Raw genomic sequence first — 23,295 nt, forward strand, 5'->3', positions numbered from 1 at the left:
TGTTATAATGTGATTCCACAAGTCTTACACTGCCTTTCTTTCCTGTGAGCTAACTGAAATTGTCTGGAAATGTGGCAAATTGCTGACACATTGCTACTGCATTTAGCAGGATGGAAGGAGAAGCATAGATACTTGTAGAAGCGTGTCTCTTACTGACAGAATGAAGGATCGGTTTTAATTGTTGTTTCAGTGGAATTAATGGGCTTTTTGGCTAAATTTAATTAGTCTGCAAGTTAACATGTTCAAAACAGGATTAGGTAGCTCTATATTTTAAATCCCTTCTGTCCCCAAATAGGCTTCAATAAAGAAATACATTAACCTGCATATTCATGTACCATGAGGAACATGCTAAGGTGCTTAAGAGGTTGTTGGATGTCTATGAAGACTGACAATATTTTCTATCATTACTCTTCTGCCTTTAGAAAACAATGCTGTGATCATATTGATGGGGAGAAATATGAAGCTCATTTAGGCTTCTGCAGCCTCCCTTTTGTGCCGATAAATGTTAGTTCTAGATCTTTCTGGAGGTGAGCATTATCATTTGACCTTAACATTTTCCCTGTTTTGGAGAAGTGCTCTGAGTCTGGGTAGCTGCAGCTCTGTCTGCAGTCTCTCTTCCACTTCTTGTTGTTGATATCCTTTCTCTTTTATTTTTTCCTCTGCCATTTTTATCAAATATATCATCAGGATTAAAAATAAGGTAAAAATATGAAGAAAAGACATTCAAATCCCTTTCTAATTCAGTCTGCAGAAGAATCCAGTAGTTTCTCCTGCCAATAGTTTAAAGCTTACTGAATAAAAATAGGAAGCATTGGTATTCTGTTCTTTTAGCATGTGTACAGCCTTTGATTCTGTAGATAAAGGATCTGAATACTTTCTCATCCCATCTCACACTGACTTGGTAAAGCTAAGTCATATATGAGACCTTCAGATGAAATTGTTGTTAAATTATCGTTACATCTGTTGATAGTATGTCAAACTCAGTGTTGTGTGTCTTTGAAAGGCTTGATCATACGACTTGATCTACAGTAACATTGTATTTTAATTTGGGTTTAAGTAGATAAATATAAAAAATATAGAATTATTGTATTACAGGAGTGAGTTTGTCAAATAAGACAGCTCAAATTGTGATTTGGATGAGAAAGAGATATTTCACAAGTGGTGAAGATGATGTCCCTGAACTACTAGTCCTTCAAAAAGGCAAAGCACTGTAATGCTACTGCCAGGCAGTGTTTATGTATTTGTAATATAAGCGTGCTCAAGAATGTTCTCAGAAGCGGTCCTGATCACACTTGGGGCTGGTGCCAGCCAGCACTCTCCCAGTCTGTACTAGGAAACTGTTTCTTCTTCCAGAAGGAATATCTGTCTGCAAACTGCCTGGAACAGTTTGTAGTATCATCTGGGAGAGTGCTGGCTGGCATCAGCCCCAAGTGGGATCAGTACTGCTAGAACACAGTTCATCTTTGCAGGCGACTGTTGCAGCACCTAGAAGTGTTGTTGAGCACTGCTCACTTTGCTAATGCTGATCAAGTTTTAGGTACCATCATTGTGGCCAAGGGAATGAAGCGGCTGTCTTAGAGAATGAAAATGCTGGGACCCTGCAGTGAATGGAAACTGAGCATAAAAGGACAGGAAATTGCTAAGTTAAAAATAAATAATTAAGGTGTTAGGTGAAATTACTCAAAACCATTCATCAAATCCTGTAGTAGAGGAGCTAGAGGCAATTAGATAGTAGGACACTCGTTTTTAAGATGGCTTAAAGGCGAATGTCAGGAACTCACTGCTGTAGGAGGTTGTAGAAGCAAATGGTGTAAGCAAATCCTAAGAGTTCAGGCAAACTTACAGACATTGAGCAAGATGGACTGCAGAAACTGCCCAGGCTCTGTTGCTCTCCCTAAATATAGCACCTACAATTGATGTATTGGAGGTAAACTGCTACACTAGAATAGGCTACTGACTGGGGCCACCGGCTAAGACTGTGAGGACATTTCTTATGCCCTAACTTGGCTTGAGCAGCTGCCCGAGTTTGAGCAATGATTTCAGGCAAACCTCATTGAGCTCTCTAATGTGTGATACAGTTGAGTTTTATTAGAAGTCTCGTCTGTGCCAATCCAGGGTATGTGTCTTAGACTGACAGTGGATGGGCAGAAAAGCAGGTGCTTTAAATTTCAGGAAAACAAGTATTTCATGCTTAAAAAAAATAAAAAATAAATAAAAAAAAAATAATTAAAAAGTGGTTTTAATAAATACTGTTCCCTTTTGCAGTATCTTTCTGTGGTTTTTTGAGGATAAAGTTTGCTTTTAACATTGTACTAAGAAACTTCTGTAATCCGTACCAATTTAATTAAACCACTAAAAAGCTTAGTGTGTCGTTCATTTGTTTTAATGTCCTTTGTAGAATGAGTTAAGTACCACTAAAAAGTAAGAAATAACACTGTTAAACTCTGTAATACTTTTTGGCAGCTGATGTTACAGGTGTTTCAAGCTTCAGCCACGTGAGCTGGCCATTTTGTTTTATTAAAGCAGTAATTGTTGTGAGGATAAATGTATAGCTCCCCTCCTGTATTTTCAACTTGTATGCTAATCTCCTCTGGATAGATACTCTGTCCTGCTTTACATTGGGAACTGTACTGAGGTCATGTGAATCATTATTAAATAGCTGTTTAAAGGAAGCAATTTATAGTCCCAGTGAAAATGATGAAAAAGAATTGGTTGTTGACCTAATACTCCATTTCTTAGTAGTCGTGTGTTAACGTATTCTGAACTTGAGACCAAAATAGGTTGACTCAGAGTTGTGTTTGCACTGAGCAAATTACATTTTTACATTTTATAGTGTTTTTTTAATAGTAGGTGGTGTTTTGAATGCATTTATAGGATTATAGAGCACGTATCAAGGACTCAGTGTCTTAAACTCACGTTATTTTGTTAAGCTTGTGAAGTTTTTAATTAGTGTTTTGTTGATCCAGTAAGAGAAATGGCATTTGAAAACTGTGGTGAACGTGCCTCCCACTGAGGCTGGCACATCATAAATGATTTTTGTATCAAATTATTGCAGTTATTTTAGAAGAGCAGTTAGTAGAACTGTGAGCAGAATGATGCACATTAGCCTTTGGATAGCAGAATGTTAGATTCGGGTAGCAATTTTAGCCTTTTGGATAGCAGAGTAAAGCAACAGGATTTGTCACCAAAAGAACGAGGCATGGAAGAAAGGGCTGAACCACCAGAATTTGCTGAAGCTTGTCATTTGATCACAATCAACGTGAATATTTTGCCCAGCAGAGGTCGGAGGCTGAGCTCTGGAGTATTTATGTGGAAGATGAGGGCCTCTGTTCTCATAACACCAGTGGGTTGAGGAAATGGTGTTGTTGGGCAATGAGATGTGAAGGCCTCAATAAAACTGCTAGAATTGAAGAGTTTTAAGTACTGGCAAGCTGTGGATTTTATTTGCTTAACACATGATGCTATGAAATATAGATGTTACATTTTTCCTTTAGATTTTCTTGCATCTTTGATAGCGTGCATCAGATTCTTATGAAATAAGAGTGAATCCCTGGGAATTACCGTCTCTCCTCTGACCAGGAAGGTACTAATCTCCTTGTAAATGTGCATAGCTTTAGTTTTTCTTCTTGCGAGTTGTAAATTCTCAGGAGATGAGGGTGTCAAAACTGTCCTTAAAGCAGTGCTGACTCCCTGGCTGTGAACAGCATTAATGCAGAGAACCAGGGTTGGTCATATTGATACACTTTACCCCCCAGCACAATGGCTTTTGAAACAAGCGGTTCTTGAAACTTCTGAAGTGACTTCAGCCCTGATTCAGTCTCTTTGGCACGCTTAGCAACAAGTGTAGCCTGTATTGAAATGGTTGTAAAAAATATAAATGAGAACGTACAACATAAAAGCAAGGCTGGAAGTGGGAGCCATTCAGTTAAGTACAGAATCACACATCAAACAGACTAATGGTCCATAGAAAAAAAATAAATAAATAAAAGCAAACCACCTCTATTTCCTATTCCTGAGCATCTAATTAAAGTGCATTAAGTCAGCCAGTCTTTCCAGCCTATTGGTATTCAGAAGCTCTCAGAGATGGGAAAGCCTTTTGGAAACTGGAGTGTCAAAGCAGTGTGGACACCATTAATAGACCTATTGTCACGTGGCACAGCCAGTGCCAGAAGTGCTCTTTCCCACTGAATCATGCTCAGGTGTTGAGCCTTTATCTTCTGAGAGGCACTGTGCAACAAGCCACAAAGATTTTCATGCAAGAGAAAACACCACAGAAGAAAATCAAGAGGTATGTGGCCCGCTTGCCGCAGTTGTGCCAGTGTGCCCATTTCTGTGCTTAGCTTTTCTAGCTGGAGCCACCTGTCCAGATAGCCTGCAGCCAAGGTCTGGAGGAGGAGGACCATCAGGTTCCCACAGCAACATCATTACCAGGCTGCCAGGAACCAGGCATTGGCACCGAAGAAATGGGAACAATGGTGTTATACCATTTATCCCTCATTCCATCTTACTAGAAAACAATCAAGGGAATTAGTTTTTCCACCTGTTGGCTTAAAACTTGTGAGCTTTACAGCTTCTTCACATAGTTCATGGTGATGGGTTGACAGCTGGACTAGATGATCTTGGAGGTCTTTTGCAACCTTAGTGACTCTATGATTCTTTACTGTGGAGACCCAGTACATGGAGCTGATACTTGTACTGATTGCCTGACTGGTTCCTCCCAGAAGTCAAGGCGTACTAAATCCAAAACCTTTGTGCAATTCTGAAACCTTTCCAGCCCACACAGATGGCAAGCTTTTAAGTACTTTCACTCCAGTCTATATTTAAAGCTAGAACCTTACATTGTAGCAGAGAGTGGAAAGTAAGTGAAATAAATTCACATCTTCAAGAAGTTACATCTGCTTGGGGAGCCTGGAAAAGAAATTGTAGCAAGTCTCTTGCACTTGGTTCTCTCCATCATGGTATGAAGGTGGTATCCAGTTGCTAAAATGCTAACTATAAGCACTTGCAACAAACTCTGGATACAATGTATTCTGAAGACATTCAAGTTTTATTTGAAGCTCACTTCTGAATTTTGCTTCCGAGTCCAGGGAATGTCAGAAGTGCCGTCTTATACTGAATTGTATATTTGGATACATTAGATAATTGGGAAAATTACCTATATGTGAATCATATAATCATAAAATGGCTTAGATTGGAGGAGACCTTAAAAATCATTTAGTTCAAACCCCTGTGCCGTGGGCAGTGCCACCCAGCAGCTCAGGCTGCCAGAGCCCCATCCAGCCTGGCCTTGAGTGCCTCCAGGGATGGGGCACCCACAGCTTCTCTGAGCATCTGTGCCAGGGCCTCACCACCCTCTGAGTAAATAACTTCTTCCTAACATCTAATCCTAATCTCCCCTCTTTTGGTTTAAAGCTATTCCTAATTGTACCATCACTTTTTGCCTGTGCAAACAGTCAGTCCCCCTCCTGCTTATGCACTGAAGCTTTCTATTTCCATGAAAGAAGCAGCAACAAGCTCGATTATACTTTCTTTAGCAGCTTAACAGAGTAAATTTTTTGGCCAGAATTTTTGAAGTTGCTTGCAAGCCAGGCTGAAGAGTTGTCTAGAAGTGAAGCTGGTGATGTGGTTGGTGCCCCATCCTCAGACTTTCATTGTGAGGCTGAATCAGGCCCTGGGCAACCTGATGTAGCTGTGGTGCCTCTGTTCACTGCAGGGGAGTTGGACTTGATGGCCTTCAGAGGTCCCTTTCAACTCTAAGGACTCCATGATTCTATGAAATGTGCCTGTTCTTTTTTTTCCTTTGCTCTAATCTTATTTGGATTCTTCATAGCTACAAACTTACTATTTCCAAGTTATGTTTCAAAGGAGAATTCTAAAGTCTAAAATGGTGATGGACTTTTACTTTGGTTTGTGTCTGACTTCCATAGTTTCTCAGCTGCCTATGCTTTTCTATGTATTCTACATTGTGTGGTCTAAAAACAAACAAAAAACAGCAAACACACACAATAAAAGAAAGAAAGAGGTTTAACAGCTTTCTGCAAATAAAACTACACATTCTGTTCCATATGGTGTACCTGATATGCTTACTACTTATTAGTTCTAATAATGCTTTCTCATTAATGAGTGTATGAATGTGCTTGGATCGTGAAAGAAAGGAAATTACAGGGTGTTTCTCTTATGCTGAAAACTGTTTGCCAAGCGGTAATATTTAAAATACAAACACTGGGAGTCCTGGGCTTCCTCTGAAACGTTCTGTAGCACTTTGATTAATATGGAAGAAAATGTAATTTGTTTCAATAATTTAAGCTGTAGAAATAATGTTTTGATTATATTGAACAGTACCGTAGTTACTGTTTTCTGCTTGGTTCTTTGAAGAAGTTTGTTTAAAAATACCTGTACTTGCTCTCGCTCTAGTCTCTTTTGTCTGTGGGATAAGGGCAGCAGATAATGTAAAGTGGAAAATAATATATTCAAACTTATACACATACTGGGCTTTTGTAGCATATTCCTGTGTAATGGTTGTGAACACTCTTTTATTTTCAAGGTTATTCTTGTGCAAGTTAATCCAGGGGAAGCATTTACAATAAGAAGAGAAGATGGACAGTTTCAGTGCATTACAGGTAAAACATATATCATATATTTATATGTATATAATATTTCTACGTTCTGCATCAAGATAAATAAAAGGCAGTTTCTGGCATTGAAGGTAAAGGACTATAAGAACTTATTTTAAGTACAAGTTTTATTTAACAATCTAAAAGATTTTGTATTCAGTACTATGAGGAGTTCACTTTTTTGTTGTATTAGATGATATTAAATAACGTGGCATTTTCAGTCTGCAGACATAACAGGCAAGTACTATTGTAGCAACTTCATTAAGCTCATTTATTTTACAGACTCCAATTTAAAAGTTACAGTTGTTGATTTGGTTTGAGGGATGTTGTGTTTGTTTGTTTTTATTCTTTGCTATCATATGGTCATTGTTCTGCTTATTCTAACAGTAGCTGTCAGTCATCCTTCTGGTAGTTTTCTTGCCAAACAGTGTCCTCCATGAGTTCTAGCTTGATCTCACTATGAAGTACAAACACTTCATCCGAGAATACACAGGAGTCATTTTGGATGTTTTCTGTTCTGAATTAAACTAGCTATGAGTTAAGTTAATCTACAGCTGCAAGAAACAAGCACTCAGATACTGCTGTTGTTTAGAATACCAGTTCCCTCTGTTGTGTGAGAGTATTTACAGATTCAGATACAAGGTCACTTTTTTGTTGTTTGTTATCTGCTGGGACAATGAATCCTACCGTCTGTTTTCTGTGTGTTGGCCCAGCACCAATAGATACAGTCCCGAGAAGCTGAAGCAAGAGGCTTTCATCTCCTTTTCCCTCACTCCAGTCTGAGATTAAAAAGTCTGTTTCCAGTGTCAGAGACAGGTCCTTGGGCTACAAGATAACTGATTAAAAGGAGACCTTGGACTGTAATTAAGTTTACATCAACAATTCTTAAAGTCCGCATGTTCATTAGTGCCATTTTTCAAGAGTGTGCTAGTTGGAAAATCTTGTTGCTTCACTTCAGCCACAGATCAGTCAGTATTGCAGCTCACGTTTCTGTAGACTCTTATTTGCAGCGTATCTGTATAATAGTTACTTTGCAATTTCCAAGGGGAACAAATTAATTTTGCCTTGCAATTTAAGATTAAAAAATAAAAAAATAAAAGTCCAACAATAGCAAATAGGGTATTATATTTTGCCTTTGTTGTACTAAATGTTGAGAAGCATACTTTGTGTTTCCGTGGGTTTAATTTCCTCGCGGGGTCATTTTGAAAGTAGGAAGTGTGTGTGATGAACTGCAAAAATACTGATATTGTATCTTAACAAATAGAGTTCTTACCTATTGTGATTCTGCTTTTGTCCTTCTTGATCCTGTAACATTCTAAATAGACAGCTTGCTATTGTGATTCGATTCAACTGCTTATTTCTTCACACTTTAAATATGAAGGTGGGAGTGAGTGGTTATTAGATAACAATTATTCTTACTGAGTACCAGGAACAAGCTCAGATACAATCTTTACAACTTTCCTGAAGAGTCCAGCAGCTTTTGCACACAACTTGTTGAATGGTCATTTTCCTTGTCCTTCCTTGTCCCAGAGCATGAAAATAATATGGTGTGTATGTAGGTGATGTTGAAACGGAGATCATAGCTTAGATTTTTGTGTCTATATGTTCACTTATCTTAGAGCAGGACCAGCTGGGCACGTTCACTTGAATGCACCTTATCTAGTCTATTCTTGCCTCTCTTGACATTTCTGTGTTACGACGATAATGTCGATAGATTTTTCTACCTTTATGACTTTCTGGGTCTTTCTGACTTGAAGAAGAAACTCTCGGGGAAAGTGATACTGTATTGTTTTAATTGATGGTTTGACTTTTGGGAGGTCCTGGGTGGAGCCAGGAGTTGGACTCAGTAATCCTTATGTGTCCCTTCCAATTCAGGATATTCTGTGATATTCTATTCTATTTTATGGTATGTATTGCAACTAATGAGGAATATCTGCCTTGTTTACTGTATATAGATCTTTGTAAAGTGAGTGATTTCATGTAGCGCACGCTTTGGAGATTGATGTGGTATTGATGGTCCTTCTTATTCTGCCACAGCTTCTCAAGTGTAGTCTGCTTTACTTTGCCACAAAATGGATGCCCAGTCTTCAAAATGGGTTATAGCCACAGGAGTCTATTGCACTGGCACTAAAGAAGGAAACCTCACATTATTTCCCTGTTTTTATTTTCTTCACTGCATGCGCTCCGTTATTAGGTCAATTCAAAGCTAAAGATGTGGAAACAGATAATGAGTATGCTTTGAAGAGATGCTTATTTAAGAAAAAGGTAGGGAGAAGCAAAGATGTCAGAAATGTAGTGGAGAAGCTATTAGTGGGAAGTTGATTTAGTCATCATAATGTGCATTAATACTGCTTTCCAGTCTGCTTTTCTGTAAATATTTGCCAGTCTTTATATTCTTGCCTGACCACATTGACATTTAGCAAAAAGTTACCTTGCAAAAGATGTGGTTAGGATCTCTTTGGAGTAAAATCTTATTAAAAGATACGTAGGGAGAAGGAGAAACAATTTGAGATTGCAAAGGATAATAACTGTTTGGCGTGTTGCGCGCTGATCAGTGATTAAAATGATAACAGATGGTTTCAGATTCTGGCAAAGCAATTTTCATTGGCTTATGCTTAAACTGCAACTATAAGTATATTGTGAAAATGAAAGAATGGAAGTTGGGAGGTAATGAGCTGCTTCTGGGTGGATCCCCCATAGAAGTGCAGATGCACATATGCAGTAGTTTGTACAGTTTGCTTAAATCGTTTCTTCAGTGATTCTAAATCTGCTGTGTGCTTTGCTGGTCATTTCTCCTTTGAGATGGCAGTGTCTGCTGAAGTCGATGTGGATTGTTTATAAATCTAACCATAATGTTAACCGTGTTTCTTGCATCACATTCTTGTTCTGTTGGAAAAAAATTGAGGTGCTCTTGTCATAATTGTTTTACTTCTGAGGAGTACTATTTGTATTTTGGATACTCTGTACATCTCTCAGCTTGGAAACAAGAGGGGTCATTGACTTTCCAGAAGAAAGGGGAGATATGTATATAGTGAATATTTTAGAATAATCTTTAAATCAGTGAAGAAAATGTAGGAAGTACCAATTAATGGAGAAGCACACTGTGTTTTTTCTGTGGCCTAACTTCTGAAGAAAACATTGCATTTATACTGAGGTCTCTATGCTTGCTGCCTGCTTGCTGTATAACTCACTCAGATGATCTTTAAAGCTTTAAATGATCTGTAGCTGAAAGTGAGAAGTGTCTGCTTAACACATGTCTCTTCCATGGCAGTTAAGATGGGATGAAAAGGCCATTGTGTGTATTTCTTGGTTTGAAATCTGTAAGTTTGGAAAAAGAGCAGTGCTTGGTTAATCGCATCCCTTTATTTTGACAGAGTTTTGATGACTTTATGTATTTCTTTCTTGATGTATTACATGCATATTTCTGTAAAATAACAAGCACCGTTGTTTTATACTTCTGTAGTTAACAGCTTAGGGTTCAGCTGGTTTTGTGTTGTGTATATTTTGACTTAACTACAGCTTCGGATGAACACTTCTCAGTACCAACGGGCAATTTCTGGTTTTATAACGTTTTGTTTGACTGCATTGCGGTTGGTCTGATAGCACTGACTTCTGCCCACTCTTTTAACACAACTTCAATTTAAATCATTTGTCAGTCTTTTGCTTTCCAAAGACACCGTGATTTTCTTGCTAGACAGACAGGAAGATATCTGGCTGCGTACCTATGCGTTAGACCAAAATGCTTATTTTCAGTAGAGTTCTTTTAGATACCGTTCTGACATACTGCAAGAATTCAGACTTCCGTGGAAACTTTTCTTAAGCCAAAATTTCCTTCTGTTGAAGTGAAATAATCAGCTACATTAGTGATTCAGATAACCAGGTTTGAAGTATATGAATGGGCTCTCTTTGTGGAGTTGAATTACTGCAGATCACTCATTCAGGAATTCTTCCTATTGCAGGATAAATGAATGAAGATGACTCATCTTAAGCACATCTTATAACAGTCCCAAGTTGCAGCTAAGGGCTATCAAGTGTTACTTGACATAATAAGAAAAACAATGTTATATATGCCCCTGCAAAGGAAAATTGCCATTTTTATAATAAAATAAGAAAATATATGTAAATTAGAATGAGTCATGAATACCTCATGTTTTGAAATGAAATGAAGTGTCAGTGTTAAGGTTAGTCGCTAGGATAAAAGTTAAGCAACCTTGATGGGGTTTTTTTGGAGTAAAAAATGAAATATTTCTTAGAAGTATTTTGAAGTCAGTCAAGAGGAAAAGAGGACGATCGTATGAAATCTGAGATTACAGTAGTGAAATACAAACTTTATTTCATTCTAAGATGAGTTTCAGTTTTGGAAGAGTGGAGCAGACCTGCCCATTATCCAGAATAGTATTGAAGTAAAGCTGTTACGTGCTGCTAGGTGCCATGTGGTTTTGGTTGTTTTCAGACAGCATTAAGGCAACCACGCTGGACATCTTAAAATAAATACAACTCCCACCTAGGTATATTTCGACAATACCAACAAAGCCACCATAAAACTCGATTCATTTTGTTCTTTACAGCACATAATGCTTTGATGTTAAGTTTTATTTAAGAGCCAGTTATTGTTTGAGGTGGTTAAAGACAGATGTGCAAGATTTCTGACCAGCTCAACAAGTTCTCACTAACTCTCCAGAAGGGATTTTTGTGGTTGCTGATGGTCATTGGAAGACGCTGCTTTCACAAGGAGATCAAAACTTATTACCATATCCGAAATCCACTGTGTGGGTCGGAGGAAGTATGTAGTGCCATTCTGTGTAGTTCTTAGAATGCACCAGGGTGCCTGCCACTGCAGTACTAATCCCATGTGCTAGCTTTAAGGGTGACATCACCTCTAGAACTACTGCTTCTTGGTTGTTAGATTCCTCAGTGTCAGCTACAGCAGTGGGCAAAGTTTAGAGATAAGATGATATTTAAATGCAGATGTCTGTGTTATTGAATAAACTAGCAAAAATAAAACACCGTTAACAAGAATTCTCTTCCTGAGCATCTCTACTATGCTAGAGAGCTTGTGAGACTACGTAATGAATTTGTACAAGTAAACCTTGTACAGGTATTTCTTGGTTTCAGAGTTCTTTTTTCCTTCTCGTATTAAGAACAATTACTGGACCACCCAAAGACAATACCAGTGTGGGGTGATATTTTCTTTCTGTAGCCCAAGTCAGAAATTTTTCATCAGTTTCCATTTTCCTAATCCTGATTTCTGATTATTGAAACATTACACGATGATGTAGGCAACTTTACTTGCTGTCCTTTTCCTCTTCAAAGATGTTCTGCTGCTTTCCAACATTTTAGCCTTCTGAAATCTGCACACATAAGACTTTATGCGTCAGTTCCTTTAAGCAAAAATAAACCCTTAGTAGCAAATCATTTCAGTTGATTCCTGTCCGTTACTTCCATGTGAGTGTTGCGTAGAAGGCTAAACATGATATGCAAGGCTGAAACTAGATACATTAACATCCTCTTGTACATGTTAATTTTAGGATCTCTGTCACAAGTATGTAGAGGACTTTATGAAGGCCCTGAGGAAAGCTAAAACAAGTCAGCTGAAAGTACTGAGTTTGCAGCAAGCAACAGTGACTAAAAGCCCACCTAACTCTTTGTTGAGGATTTTCAAGGCTGAGTCTAGTAGTAGCTTAAATTTGAATCAGCGCAGTTTGGAAATGGCTTAAAATATGAAGCAATTTCTAAAATGTATATGAATGTTTGCATTTTCTGATTCCTGCAGTCAAACTAAATGTAACAGTGTTAGTATCAGTCAGCCAACTGTGAGTATAACTGCAGGGGAAGCTTGACCTCTTATGTTACAAGATGTTAAATAGAGCGGTGAGGTGCTGGCACAGGCTGCCCAGAGAGGTTGTGGATGCCCCATCCCTGGAGAGGTGTTCAAGGCCAAGCTGTATGGAGCCTTGGGCAGCCTCCAGACGTGGAGGTTGGTGGCCCTGCCTGTGGCAGAGGCCTGGATTTTGGTGATCCTTGAGGTCCTCCCTTCTAACCCAAGCCATTCTATGAGAGTGACCATGAAGGATGATTATAGTCCCTTGATTTGGAAATATTCCATGCCACAGGAAGTAAGGAGCTGCCCTTCTTGCATTCCAGAGTAATTGTAAGCAGGGAGCTGGCTTTTTTTATAGCTTGGAGTAATGAACAGAGTTCATGACTGCCCTTGCAAATTTTGTATAGGTAAATTAGCATAGAGGTTGGATGAGACATAGGAAAACTCCTTCTGATAAATAAAGGGGGGGAAAAAAAGGTGAATTTAAGTCCTTGCTGCTCATACGTTGGCTTTGTCATATAGGACAAATATAGTCCTTAATTTTGGTTGTCATGGGCATGGAAAATCTGCCCTTAAACCCTACTGCTGCAGCTTTTCTTTTAGTAGTACTATGCTGAATTAAAACTAACACAGATACCTGCTTGATTTTGTAGTCTTTTATGCAATAGGGCAGTGCTGAGAGAGAACCATCTCTCAAAAATCAGTTTTATTAATGAAAAATGGCAAGGAAACACAAAACAAAGTCATTTCCCTGACCAGAATAAGCTGTAGCAATCTGAAAGTCTGTTGACACTGACTCTTTCTGCTCTAAGAGCAGCCATAAGAACTAACCTTTAAGGAGGGTGCACTCCCTTCTGTGGGAACTGCCTGACCTTATCCTTGGTTAAGTCTGATAACTGGAGGGGAGCTGGTGGCCTCAGTCTCCCTCAGCTCTTAAAGAGGCAATGAGTGATACCCCAAGGAGCTATTGCTGGAAAAGCTGACTTGATCGTGCTGCTTTTCTACTAAGTTTCTAAAGCATGCCATTCCCTGAATAAACTGAACTTGACAAGGGTTTGATTAAAAACAGATCAGGCTTCTCTTAACACCTTCTACAGTTGCAAATTTAAAGACAGATTAGGAGGAAAAATTCAGATCTTTAGTCATGTTTGGTTTAGAGTGTTTTAGGGAAAGCTGAGTTTTTCTATCTCTTGATTTCTGGTTGAAATGTTGTTAAATAGATCTAGTATCTTTATTTGGACAAATCACATTTATAATGCTTCTTTCTTGTGACTTCCTCATCCTTCTATTAAACATTATTCTACATTGACTTAGTTTGCACATTTTGAAGTGGATGAGTTTATGCTTTATTATATTCCTTATAAGATAGTCAGTTCCTCCAATTCACATCCCATTTTCTAATGTATTCTGATCAGTTAATCTTTCATTGTATCTTCTTGAGTTCCCTCCTCTGTTCCCTCTTTTGAGTGCACTGTATACCCAGTGTCTGTAGGAAGCTTCTGGAGACGTTTGTTTGAAATATCAGTGCTTCAGCTGCATGCTCAAGACATCTAATTTTAGGTGCCTAAATGTGTGTTTCTATATGTGGCCTTGGGTCTGAGTTCTCTTTATAAGTAGTGAAGGTTTAGTCACTAGCTATGGTGTAGCCAGTGCTTTTCAGCTGACATTAGTTTGAATGGAATAGCTCTCTGGGCTCCACTGTCTGTACTGACTGGATCCCCACATACTGTAATTGGAGTTTGAAGTCCCAATTTGCATGCAGATGTACATTTTTAGATACCTAAATGAGATGTCTACATTCTGGAGCTGAAGCCTGGCTATAATAGCTATTTTTGCTCTCCTACCAGGAGAGGTACTTCAGGCCCTTCATCATCTTTGTGGCCCTCTGTTGGACTTTCTCCACCGTGTCCACATTTCTCTTATATTGGGGGGTCTAGAACTAGACCCAGAACTCCAGGTGTGACTTCATCAGTGCTGAATTGAAGGAAGAGATCTCCTTTCTCTATGTGTGAACAGTACTTTGCCTAACACATTTCACGTATTATCCTTCTTAGTGGCAAGAGCACTTTACTGGCTTATGTTCAACTTGATGCCCCACCAAGACCCACATGTCCTTTTAATGCAGAGCTGCTTTCCAGCTGGGTGCCCTCAGCATGTCCTGGTGCTGTTCTCCCCAAGGTGCAGTTCTCCTTGCTGAACATCATGATGTTCTTGCCAACCGACCTCCCCAGCCTGTCAGGGTTCCTTTGGATGGCAGCACAGCCCTCTGGTGAATCAGCTAGTTCCCCCCAAACAGAAAACAGAAATAGTTTCTCCATTTCCTTCTTTGACTAATTCTTGAAAAACAAATTGTACTTTATTTTATAAAAACTCAGAAACAGTATATTGAAGTTGACTTTGAAATGGATTTCATGAAGATTAAAAGACTAGAACTTTGTGCATAAGCGCTACTTTTTTTAGATCTCCTTCAGCAATACATACAGTAGAATTACAGGATGGCGTGTCATCTGTTGGAAGTGCTACAAACTGTTAGATGAAACTCCTGGATGTTTCTTTATAGTTCAACCCTTTGAGATTCAGGCTGTTTTGCTGCATTCTTGAAGTATAGCTGCAGCTCTGAAAGCATTCAGACTATCAAAAGGCTTCAAGTTAAATAAAAAATATCTTTTAATTAATTTTTATTGACTGTTCTATTTGTATTCCAGAAAGTAGCCTTGGCTGCCTTATTTCCTGATGGACCACTGTCAGGCACATGGTAACTGTGCACAGTGGTAGGAAACCAACATCTCCGTGTCTCTGGGGCAGCTCTCACAGCCATTACATTTCCTCAAGACCAAACAGGCTTCTGCTCTCAGTTTTGATTTTTTTTTCCCCCTAATGGATGAATCAGCAGCGCATGGCCTGAAAGATATGGCTGTGAGTGTGTTATTAATAGCAGGCGATTGTAGTTGTAGTCTTTTTGACTGTTAGATGACTGAGGGTTTGTCAGTTTGCGTGGCTTACATGATCGTGACGCTTTTGAACTTCATTAAATTTGTGGTGATACAACTTCCCTTTCTTCCTTTTGCAGACATTCATGTAGCAATCTGTTTTACATCTAAAGCAGTTTGTTATCCAAATGAGGGGAAGGAAGATAACAAGGCCATTGCAAACATATAGGCTAACTGTGCTCACATATAAATAGCTACTGTTTAACGTGAATTAAAGACCAATTACAAGTGTGTATGTTCTGCCACTTAAAGCCATTAAGAAACAGCGTAATTACATGCAGCTTCACATAAAGTTTGAAAGGCTGGATTCACTGGTGGCACATGCAACTGTCCAAAGTGCTGCTGTTCTTTTTATGCCTAAAGGAAGGCCTTTCTCAGCTGCAACAAACTTCCACAAAAATTGAGTTTTCTGGAGCAGGTGCTGAAGGGCATCATGAAAACGATCTCAGATTGTCTCAGGTATCCTGGGCTCCATCAGGAGAGGGCTGGCCAGCAGGGATAGGGAGGTGATTGTCCCTCTCTACTCTGCTCTTGTGAGGCCCCATCTGGAGTACTTTGACCTGGTATGGAACCCTCAGTACAAGAAACACAGAGGGCTGTTGGAAAGGGTCTAGAGGACGGCCATGAAGATGATCAGGGGGCTGGAGCACCTGCCCTATGAAGACAGGCTGAGGGAGCTGGGCTTGTTCAGCCTGGAAAAAAGAAGGCTGTGGGGTGACTTCATTGCAGCCTTTCAGTATCTTTCAGTATATATTGCCCCTGTACTCGGCATTGGTGAGGCCTCACCTCGAGTACTGTGTCCAGTTTTGGGCACCTCAGCACAAGAAAGATATGGAAGTACTGGAGCAGGTCCAGAGAAGGGCAACGAGGCTCGTTAAGGGCTTGGAGAATCAGCCCTATGAGGAGAGGCTAAGGAAGCTGGGGCTGTTTAGCCTGAGGAAGAGGAGGCTGAGGGGAGACCTTATTGCCGTCTTCCAGTACCTGAAAGGTTCTTACAGTGAGAGTGGGGCAGGTCTCTTCTCACTAGTGACAAGTGACAGGACGAGGGGAAATGGCCTTAAGTTGCTCCAGGGCAAGTTCAGGTTGGATATTAGGAAGAATTTCTTTACAGAAAGGGTGGATAGGTACTGGAATAGGCTCCCCAGGGAGGTGGTTGAATTGCCATCCCTGGATGTGTTTAAGAGCCGTTTGGATGTGGTACTCAGGGATATGATTTAGCAGAGGTTTTTTAGAGATGGGGTACTGGTTAGGCTGCGGTTGGACTTGATGATCTTCAAGGTCTTTTCCAACCTGAGTAATTCTATGATTCTATGATTCTATCTGAAGGGTATCTATATCCAGGAGGGGAGTAAACTCTTTGAAAGGGCCAATAATAGTAGGACAAGGGGAAATGGACAAGTTGAAAGAGGTTAGATTTAGGTTGGATGTTAGGGGGAAGTTCTTTACTAGGAGAGTGGTGAGGTCCTGGAACAGACTGCCCAGAGATGCTGTGGATGCCCTGTTCCTAGAGGTGTTCAAGGCCAAGTTGGATGGGGCCCTGGGCAACCTGGTCTAATATACATGGAGGTTTGGTGGCCCTGCCAGGCAGGGGGGTTGGAGCTTCATGGTCCTTGAGGTCCCTTCCAACCCAGGTCATTCTGTGATTTTCTCAAGTGGCTGTAGGGCACCCCGTAACTTGGAGAAGTGTCTCAAGTTAATGGATGTTAGTGCTCCTGGAAAGCTGACTACACACCCCTTCCTTTCTGATTAATCAGCTGTTCTGTGAGCATATGGCTTTATCTTCCGTGCCTGTTCTCAATTTGTTTTTTCCAGTAGCATTTTTTCCAGCTGTTTTACTCTTTCTTTCCCTCTGATGCTGGACATGTGGGATTATCCTCATACTGTGTATATTATGTTTCCCTTGGATCATTTTGACTGTTGTATTCACAGGTGGGATGAATGTGTCTCCCAAAGCAACTGAAGAAAGAGCTTTCTTTACAACTCAGTATTCTGTTGAGAAAAGTTAGCTTGCCACCTGTCTTACTTTCTTCAGTGATACAAAACCGCTCTTTGAAATTTCCTGTGGACTTTGTAAAACTTGTAGTTACTCTGTTTTGATACTTAGCAGACTGAAAAGTGATTTTACATCTCAGTTGAAATGACCTAGACGTCATTTTTTTCACCTGTTCCCCATCTCCTTTTTCTTTTAGGTAGGAAGTTATGGGAAGTACGAAGAATGGGAAGTTTGTATTGCTACTTCATGGGTAATTCTTAGAAGTAATATGGAAATGTATTTTCAGTAAGATAGGAGTAGGTTACTGTGAATAAGACATAGAAAGTCCAGGTCACCTGAAGTAGGACTGAGCTGAATAAAGACTACAGCAGGGCCATGGACTGAGAGAAATTCCCAAACTATGGGAAGAACTGTGAGGTCAGGGAGCTATACCTTACTGATACCGCATTCCTCTCTTCCAAGAATCAGAATAAAAGTTGGTGATATCAGAGAGAGAGAAAAAAATCCAGTGCTTCTACAGAGTCATCAGCCTTTATCTTCCAAAAACTTGTGTTAAATGCTGCCTTTCAACAGGCTGTCTTAAAGTGCTTTACTGTGTTACAGCCTGAACAATTTTAGCTTTAAGGAGGGTTTGCTCTGAAAGGCTGGACACCCATCAGAGCTCAGTCTTATGGTTTATGTGGTCAAGAGACATCTCGGTGAGACTCCTAAGTTGCTGGTACATTCAGAAAATAACAAAAATACTTAACTTTGCATTTATTCTTATTTTTTTTCTTTCTGTTTTATTGACTGTTTTGTGATCAGGCACAGAAACGCTTTGTAGGATAAAATAAGTTTAATCTCATCTGTCGTTAAGCAGATAGTTAAACTTGAGAAGCCATCTGACTCATCACCTGTTAAAAGTGAACAAAGCTGCAGAGGACTGCCGTGTGAGATTAGTTCCACTCATGCATTTATACCACAAATAGATACAACAATACCTGCTAGCACTGGGGTTTTGAGATTGATTGTTGGCTAGACTGCTTTTTACTTCTAGCCAACATGGGTCAGAACAGTGCTTTTCTGTGCTAGCTGATAGTCCGTCATTATGTAGCCTTTTCAGCAGTATATTTGTTATTTGTTTTTATGCTTACTACACCCTTCTAATTCTTACACAATAAAATTTTTGCATAAAAAGGGAGGGAAAGGGGACTGGGAAATAGCCTTGGAAATAAGGCTGCATACACTTTCGAGTTTTCTTGCATGCTTTTTGAGCAGAGTATATGATACATATTAGATTAGGAATCTTACTCATATACCCACACAGCTTTACCTGTAGGTTTTTTTCCCTGGTTCATCTTCTGACAGGTCTTAAAAATACCATCCAGAGCACCAATTTGCCCATATTAGCCCTCTAAGTGTACATTATGTTCCCAGAGTTTCATTTTGCTGTCATTGTTTTTCTCTTACTGAACCTCATCCTCTCATCTGAAAAAGACGATCCATTATTTATGATGGGAAAGAATCTACTTTCATCTTGGTGGCAGCAGTTAAGTAGAAGGGTGTTGGATTCTTTGATATTTTTTATTATTTTTCTCTGAAGTACGTAAGTGTAGGTTTCTGAATCTTGGTGCTGGTGATGCGCTGCTCTATCTGGACAAGTATTGGATTGGCGGGTAAATGTTTCTGTGCAACTTCACAGAGCTAGACAAAGGTGTGAAGTGCCTGGGAAAATGTCACGTGGAAAAAGAGGTTGAGTGTCAGTGAGGTAGGGCTGTACCTGCATAGGATGTAGCTTTTGAGTATATGAAGGCCGGTAGGAAGTAAATAAAAGGACTAGAAGGAAGTAAATAAAAGAAGTAGGAAATACAGGTGTAAAGAATGAAAGGTGTGCAGTAGAGTCTTGAAGCCATGTACTTGCGTGTTTCCTATTTCCGTACTACGGAATTCAAAGCATAGTACAGAATGTTTCTTATTGTATCTCTGAAGAGCTGCAGCAGATTCAATATAATCTTACTCATCCAGCGGGCTTTTTTTTAAGGTTTGAAATTGAGGAGAAAATAGGAAAGGAAAGCTGAAGCATGATGCGCAGATAGCCTAGAATGTGAATATATTCCTTTTTAACTACTCAGTAAGTAATGGACTCAGGTGTCTTTCAGCTACCAAGGTATTCCAGAAATATCTTTCAGCTGAAATGGCAATCCAGGGAACTGCAGTGGCCTGGGAAGTCTATATTCCAGAAATGGTGAAAGAGTAAGAAGAGCGTGTATTAACTGTTTAAAGGAGTGTTGTACCCCTAAAATGGATGAAAGGCAATTACATGCTATACAAGGTCACGCATGAGATTAATAAATTATAAATGGGGATCTCATTGTTTGAAACTTGATAAGGAGGAGGAGGAAGCAGGCAAGCTATTTCGCTTACAAGATAAGTATTATCTCCAGTGTAATGTGTCTGTAAAGGTTACTGTGATCATAAAATGCATCAGACAGTAATTGGTTGTACAGCTTGGGATGTTTAGTTGCATTTTATAGGATTCTGCTGAGACATCAACTGTACTTTGATAATTCATGTTTACAAAAGATGAATTGAAACTGATTCTAGCTGTTGCAGAAAAGAGCTATTAAGATATTCAGAAGCAGGAGCCTGTTTTATGAAAGAAGACTAGAAGAGCTTGGCTTGTTTTGCTAAAAAATGAGTTTTGTTAGGAATAGGTAAGTAAACACCAGGGATTTAAAAACTAATAATAATAAAATTAATGCTAGAGCTGATTGAAAGCCAAGTAGATGTCAAAAGGCTATGAATAAATTTTATCTAATTACAAGAAACCTCCTGGCTCCTTAGGAGCGGTGTTCAAGAATAGCATCCCCGAGGGAGACATACAGGTAAAAGAACTGACTGTTTTTAAGATTGGTCTTGATGCGTTTATATACAATCCATCTGTGATGGGTCCTGATGTACGATAATAGGGAAGAGAAATGAAGCAGCAATTGCAGGGGAATAGACTTGATTCATTAAGTGCTTTTCAGTCCTTTAGCCCCAATGATCCAGCAACAGAAAAAGTAGATCTTTTACACCCAGACAACAGGGAAGCAATAAAAAGGTTTCAACACAAAGGACGCATCTACTTTCCATCTGTTAAGCAATTTTCTTGTCTCAGCTCCTGAGAAGTGAGGTATGTTGATCAATACAAAATGTATGGTCAGTAGCTGTGCTGTTTTAGTACATTTTTTTCCCTTTTGTCTGGTTTGAAATGGCAGTTTTTGAGCTAAGTTAGTTGCTTCGTCCCTGAGCTCTTGTTCAGCACAGGTAAGCAGATTCTTTGCATAGTTCCTTCTGGTTCTGAGTTCAGTTTGGCTGCCAAAGCGGTGGGTATTTTACTTTCTAAAAAGTATTTGGTTACAGAGTAAATTGAGTTTGAAGAGAACACTTGCAGCAGCATAAGCTTATCTTTGTGTCTGGTCCCTGCTTACTGCTTCACCAGATGTTGTCTTTCTGATAATACATATTTATTAACCTTGGTGAAAGGTTTTTATCAAAAACAGCCTTTGTCACAGATACTCTTTTACTGTCTGTGCTTACACGCTCTCCCTGTGTAGTAACTTACTGGGGATATGGAGAAAATAATTCCTTGCTGAAGGGATCTGTGGGGAGCTCATTGTGGAGAACTAAGGGTCCTTTGTCACATAAGAGATGCAAAAAAACCTCAGCTTTATAGATATACAGATTTCAAATGCTAAAACAAGTTGAAAAGATAACAGCAAATTCATTAGGTAGCCTGTGACATTTTGGGTTGTTTACTAAACCACACTAACTAAAATGCAAGGTTTGCAGTAGGAATTATTTGGAGTGAGTTGTGGTCTGAATGAAATAGAAGAAGCGTTTCATTGAGGAAGAAGCCACCGGTGTTAGTAGCGTATGTGGTTCCATTCTATGTTGCTGTGTCTCACTTGAGAACATCAGGGTTTTCTAATACGTGCTCTGATTTGGGTTTAATTAATTTGGGTCCAAATTTCTGCAAAGCTTTTTGTATAAGAAAATTCTTGTTTGTTGACCTTGTGTCATTAGCAGACTCCAAAGTCGTAATTTAAAAATGGTGTAGCTTATTATCACATTGGCTGCTATGTTATTAAGAATTTTCAAGCTCAGTAGTTTTTCATTCAACCTTTACTTCCACTTCTTTCCAGAGCATCCCCTGTAATAGCTGTTTTAGGCTCCAGTCGTAGGAGTTGTGTTCACAGTGTTTGGATTCTACCTTAGTTTTAACTGAAGGTTTTAGCTGCAGAAGTCACAGTGTAGTCCAGGTCACCTGCTGTATCACAACCTAATCCTAGCAGGTGCACTGAATCCATTGCTGCTGTTGTGACTGCTGAATTCCCTACAACTTTGTGACTGTACAAAACAGGCTGCATGGGAACAGGCAGAAACCACATATTTGAGACCTTCTGGAGCAGAGACAATATAGAGACAGTATGTGAATGTTGCCTCTTTCTCCTAAAGGCAAAACAGGTTATTTGTTTTACTCAGGCTATATTAGGTTTCTCCAAAAATACAATTCCTAGCAGCAACAGGAAATTGGTTCAAGCACTCACCCAGAATTGAGATTTGAGGATTTTTGCCTTACAGAGCACACCAGCACTGAAGATTTAGCTCCAGATTTCAGCAAAGTCCCCTGGCTGTTATACTATGGGAGGTGCCACATTGAGGCATCTCTCCGTGTCTATTGGAGATGGCTTCTTCCCTTCCTCTCCACCAAAAAAAAGAAGAAAAAAAGACTGAAGAGAAACATATAGGAAGTCAGCCTGACTTTCTAGGGATTCCTATACAGCTTGGGCGAACTCTTGGTTCAAGTTCTCCTTTCAAAGTTTGGCAATTGTATTTTGCATTTAGAAACCCGATCAGTGGAGTTAACTGTGTCCTGTAGCAGGGACAGAAACTTCATGTGCTGTGTTTCACTTTCCTAGCGGCCTACCTTCAGCAGAGGTGATGGTGTGTGTGAGATGGGCTTTGTATTCTGGTGCTCATAGCACTCTTCCAGACTGGGAGAAGACTCAGAATTCAGCTTACCTACCATCTGAGTACATCTTTTCTGACAGTAGGAATTTCCTAACAGAAACCTTGATATACTCTGGTGAAATCAGGCAAGAGTCAATAGAGCAGGTCCGAACCAGGTATCTCCTAGAGGACACACTGCCTGCGTTTAATGATTTGTGTCATTTGGTATGAGATTGCTTCCTGATAAATGTGCAAATGCACAGAGCTGTCCTCCCGAGGCAACCTGTGAATCACCTTGCCGAAGCCAAATGTTTGTTTTAAATGTTGAAAAGTGTAAGGTGTGTAACATCAGATGTTTTCAGCTTGGTCTTATGTCTCATTTTTTGTCATATGCCATTATTGTGTAATTTGTCTGCTTGGGGCTTGTTCTCTACAGTCTGTATCATGACAGAAGGACTGCGCGTTACCAAATGTCTCCTTTCAAATCATCAGCTTCAGGGAGTGATTTTCTCCCTCGTGTTCTGAAACTGTGTAATAAAGTGTTATTTCAACATTTATTTCATAGCTCAGAAGCCTCCATCTGAACGCTTTCTTCTGAAAGTGAAATCTTAGGAGGGTCTTCATGTTGGCTGAGTCAAGTGAGCATCTCTCATTTGGGCATTAAAAAATAGCTGTGTATGGTGACAGTGAAGAGAGGAGGTCTTGTAGGACCGATGTCCATTTCCATTTGGTTTGCATTGTTTTACAGAAGATCTATTCATCTGGCCAGAGCAGTTAATGCAGGAATTACTTATGTTCAGGAGAAGAGTAAAATTTCAGTGGGTCGGAGCAGTTGTGTTCTGTCACTTCACTTTTCAAAGCAATGCTGTTAGTAGCTTCTTCTCATTGCAGAGAGCAATATGT

General features: G+C 39.6%; 1 protein-coding gene across 4 annotated transcripts in view; it reads left to right on the top strand.

Moving 5' to 3' along the window:
- FNDC3A (fibronectin type III domain containing 3A) overlaps window positions 1-23,295 on the top strand; it is a 108,886-nt gene that overhangs the window by 34,134 nt on the left and 51,457 nt on the right. For 3 of the 4 annotated variants that reach the window (XM_072359797.1, XM_072359805.1, XM_072359814.1), the window contains one exon: window positions 6,545-6,620. The exons of the other annotated variant lie outside the window; for it this stretch is intronic. In XM_072359797.1, coding sequence (XP_072215898.1) covers window positions 6,545-6,620 — 76 coding nt within the window. The remainder of the gene's footprint in view (window positions 1-6,544; window positions 6,621-23,295) is intronic. 4 annotated transcript variants of the gene reach the window in all.

The sequence above is a fragment of the Excalfactoria chinensis genome, chromosome 1 (genome assembly GCF_039878825.1).
Source record: "Excalfactoria chinensis isolate bCotChi1 chromosome 1, bCotChi1.hap2, whole genome shotgun sequence".
Lineage (NCBI taxonomy): Eukaryota > Metazoa > Chordata > Aves > Galliformes > Phasianidae > Excalfactoria > Excalfactoria chinensis.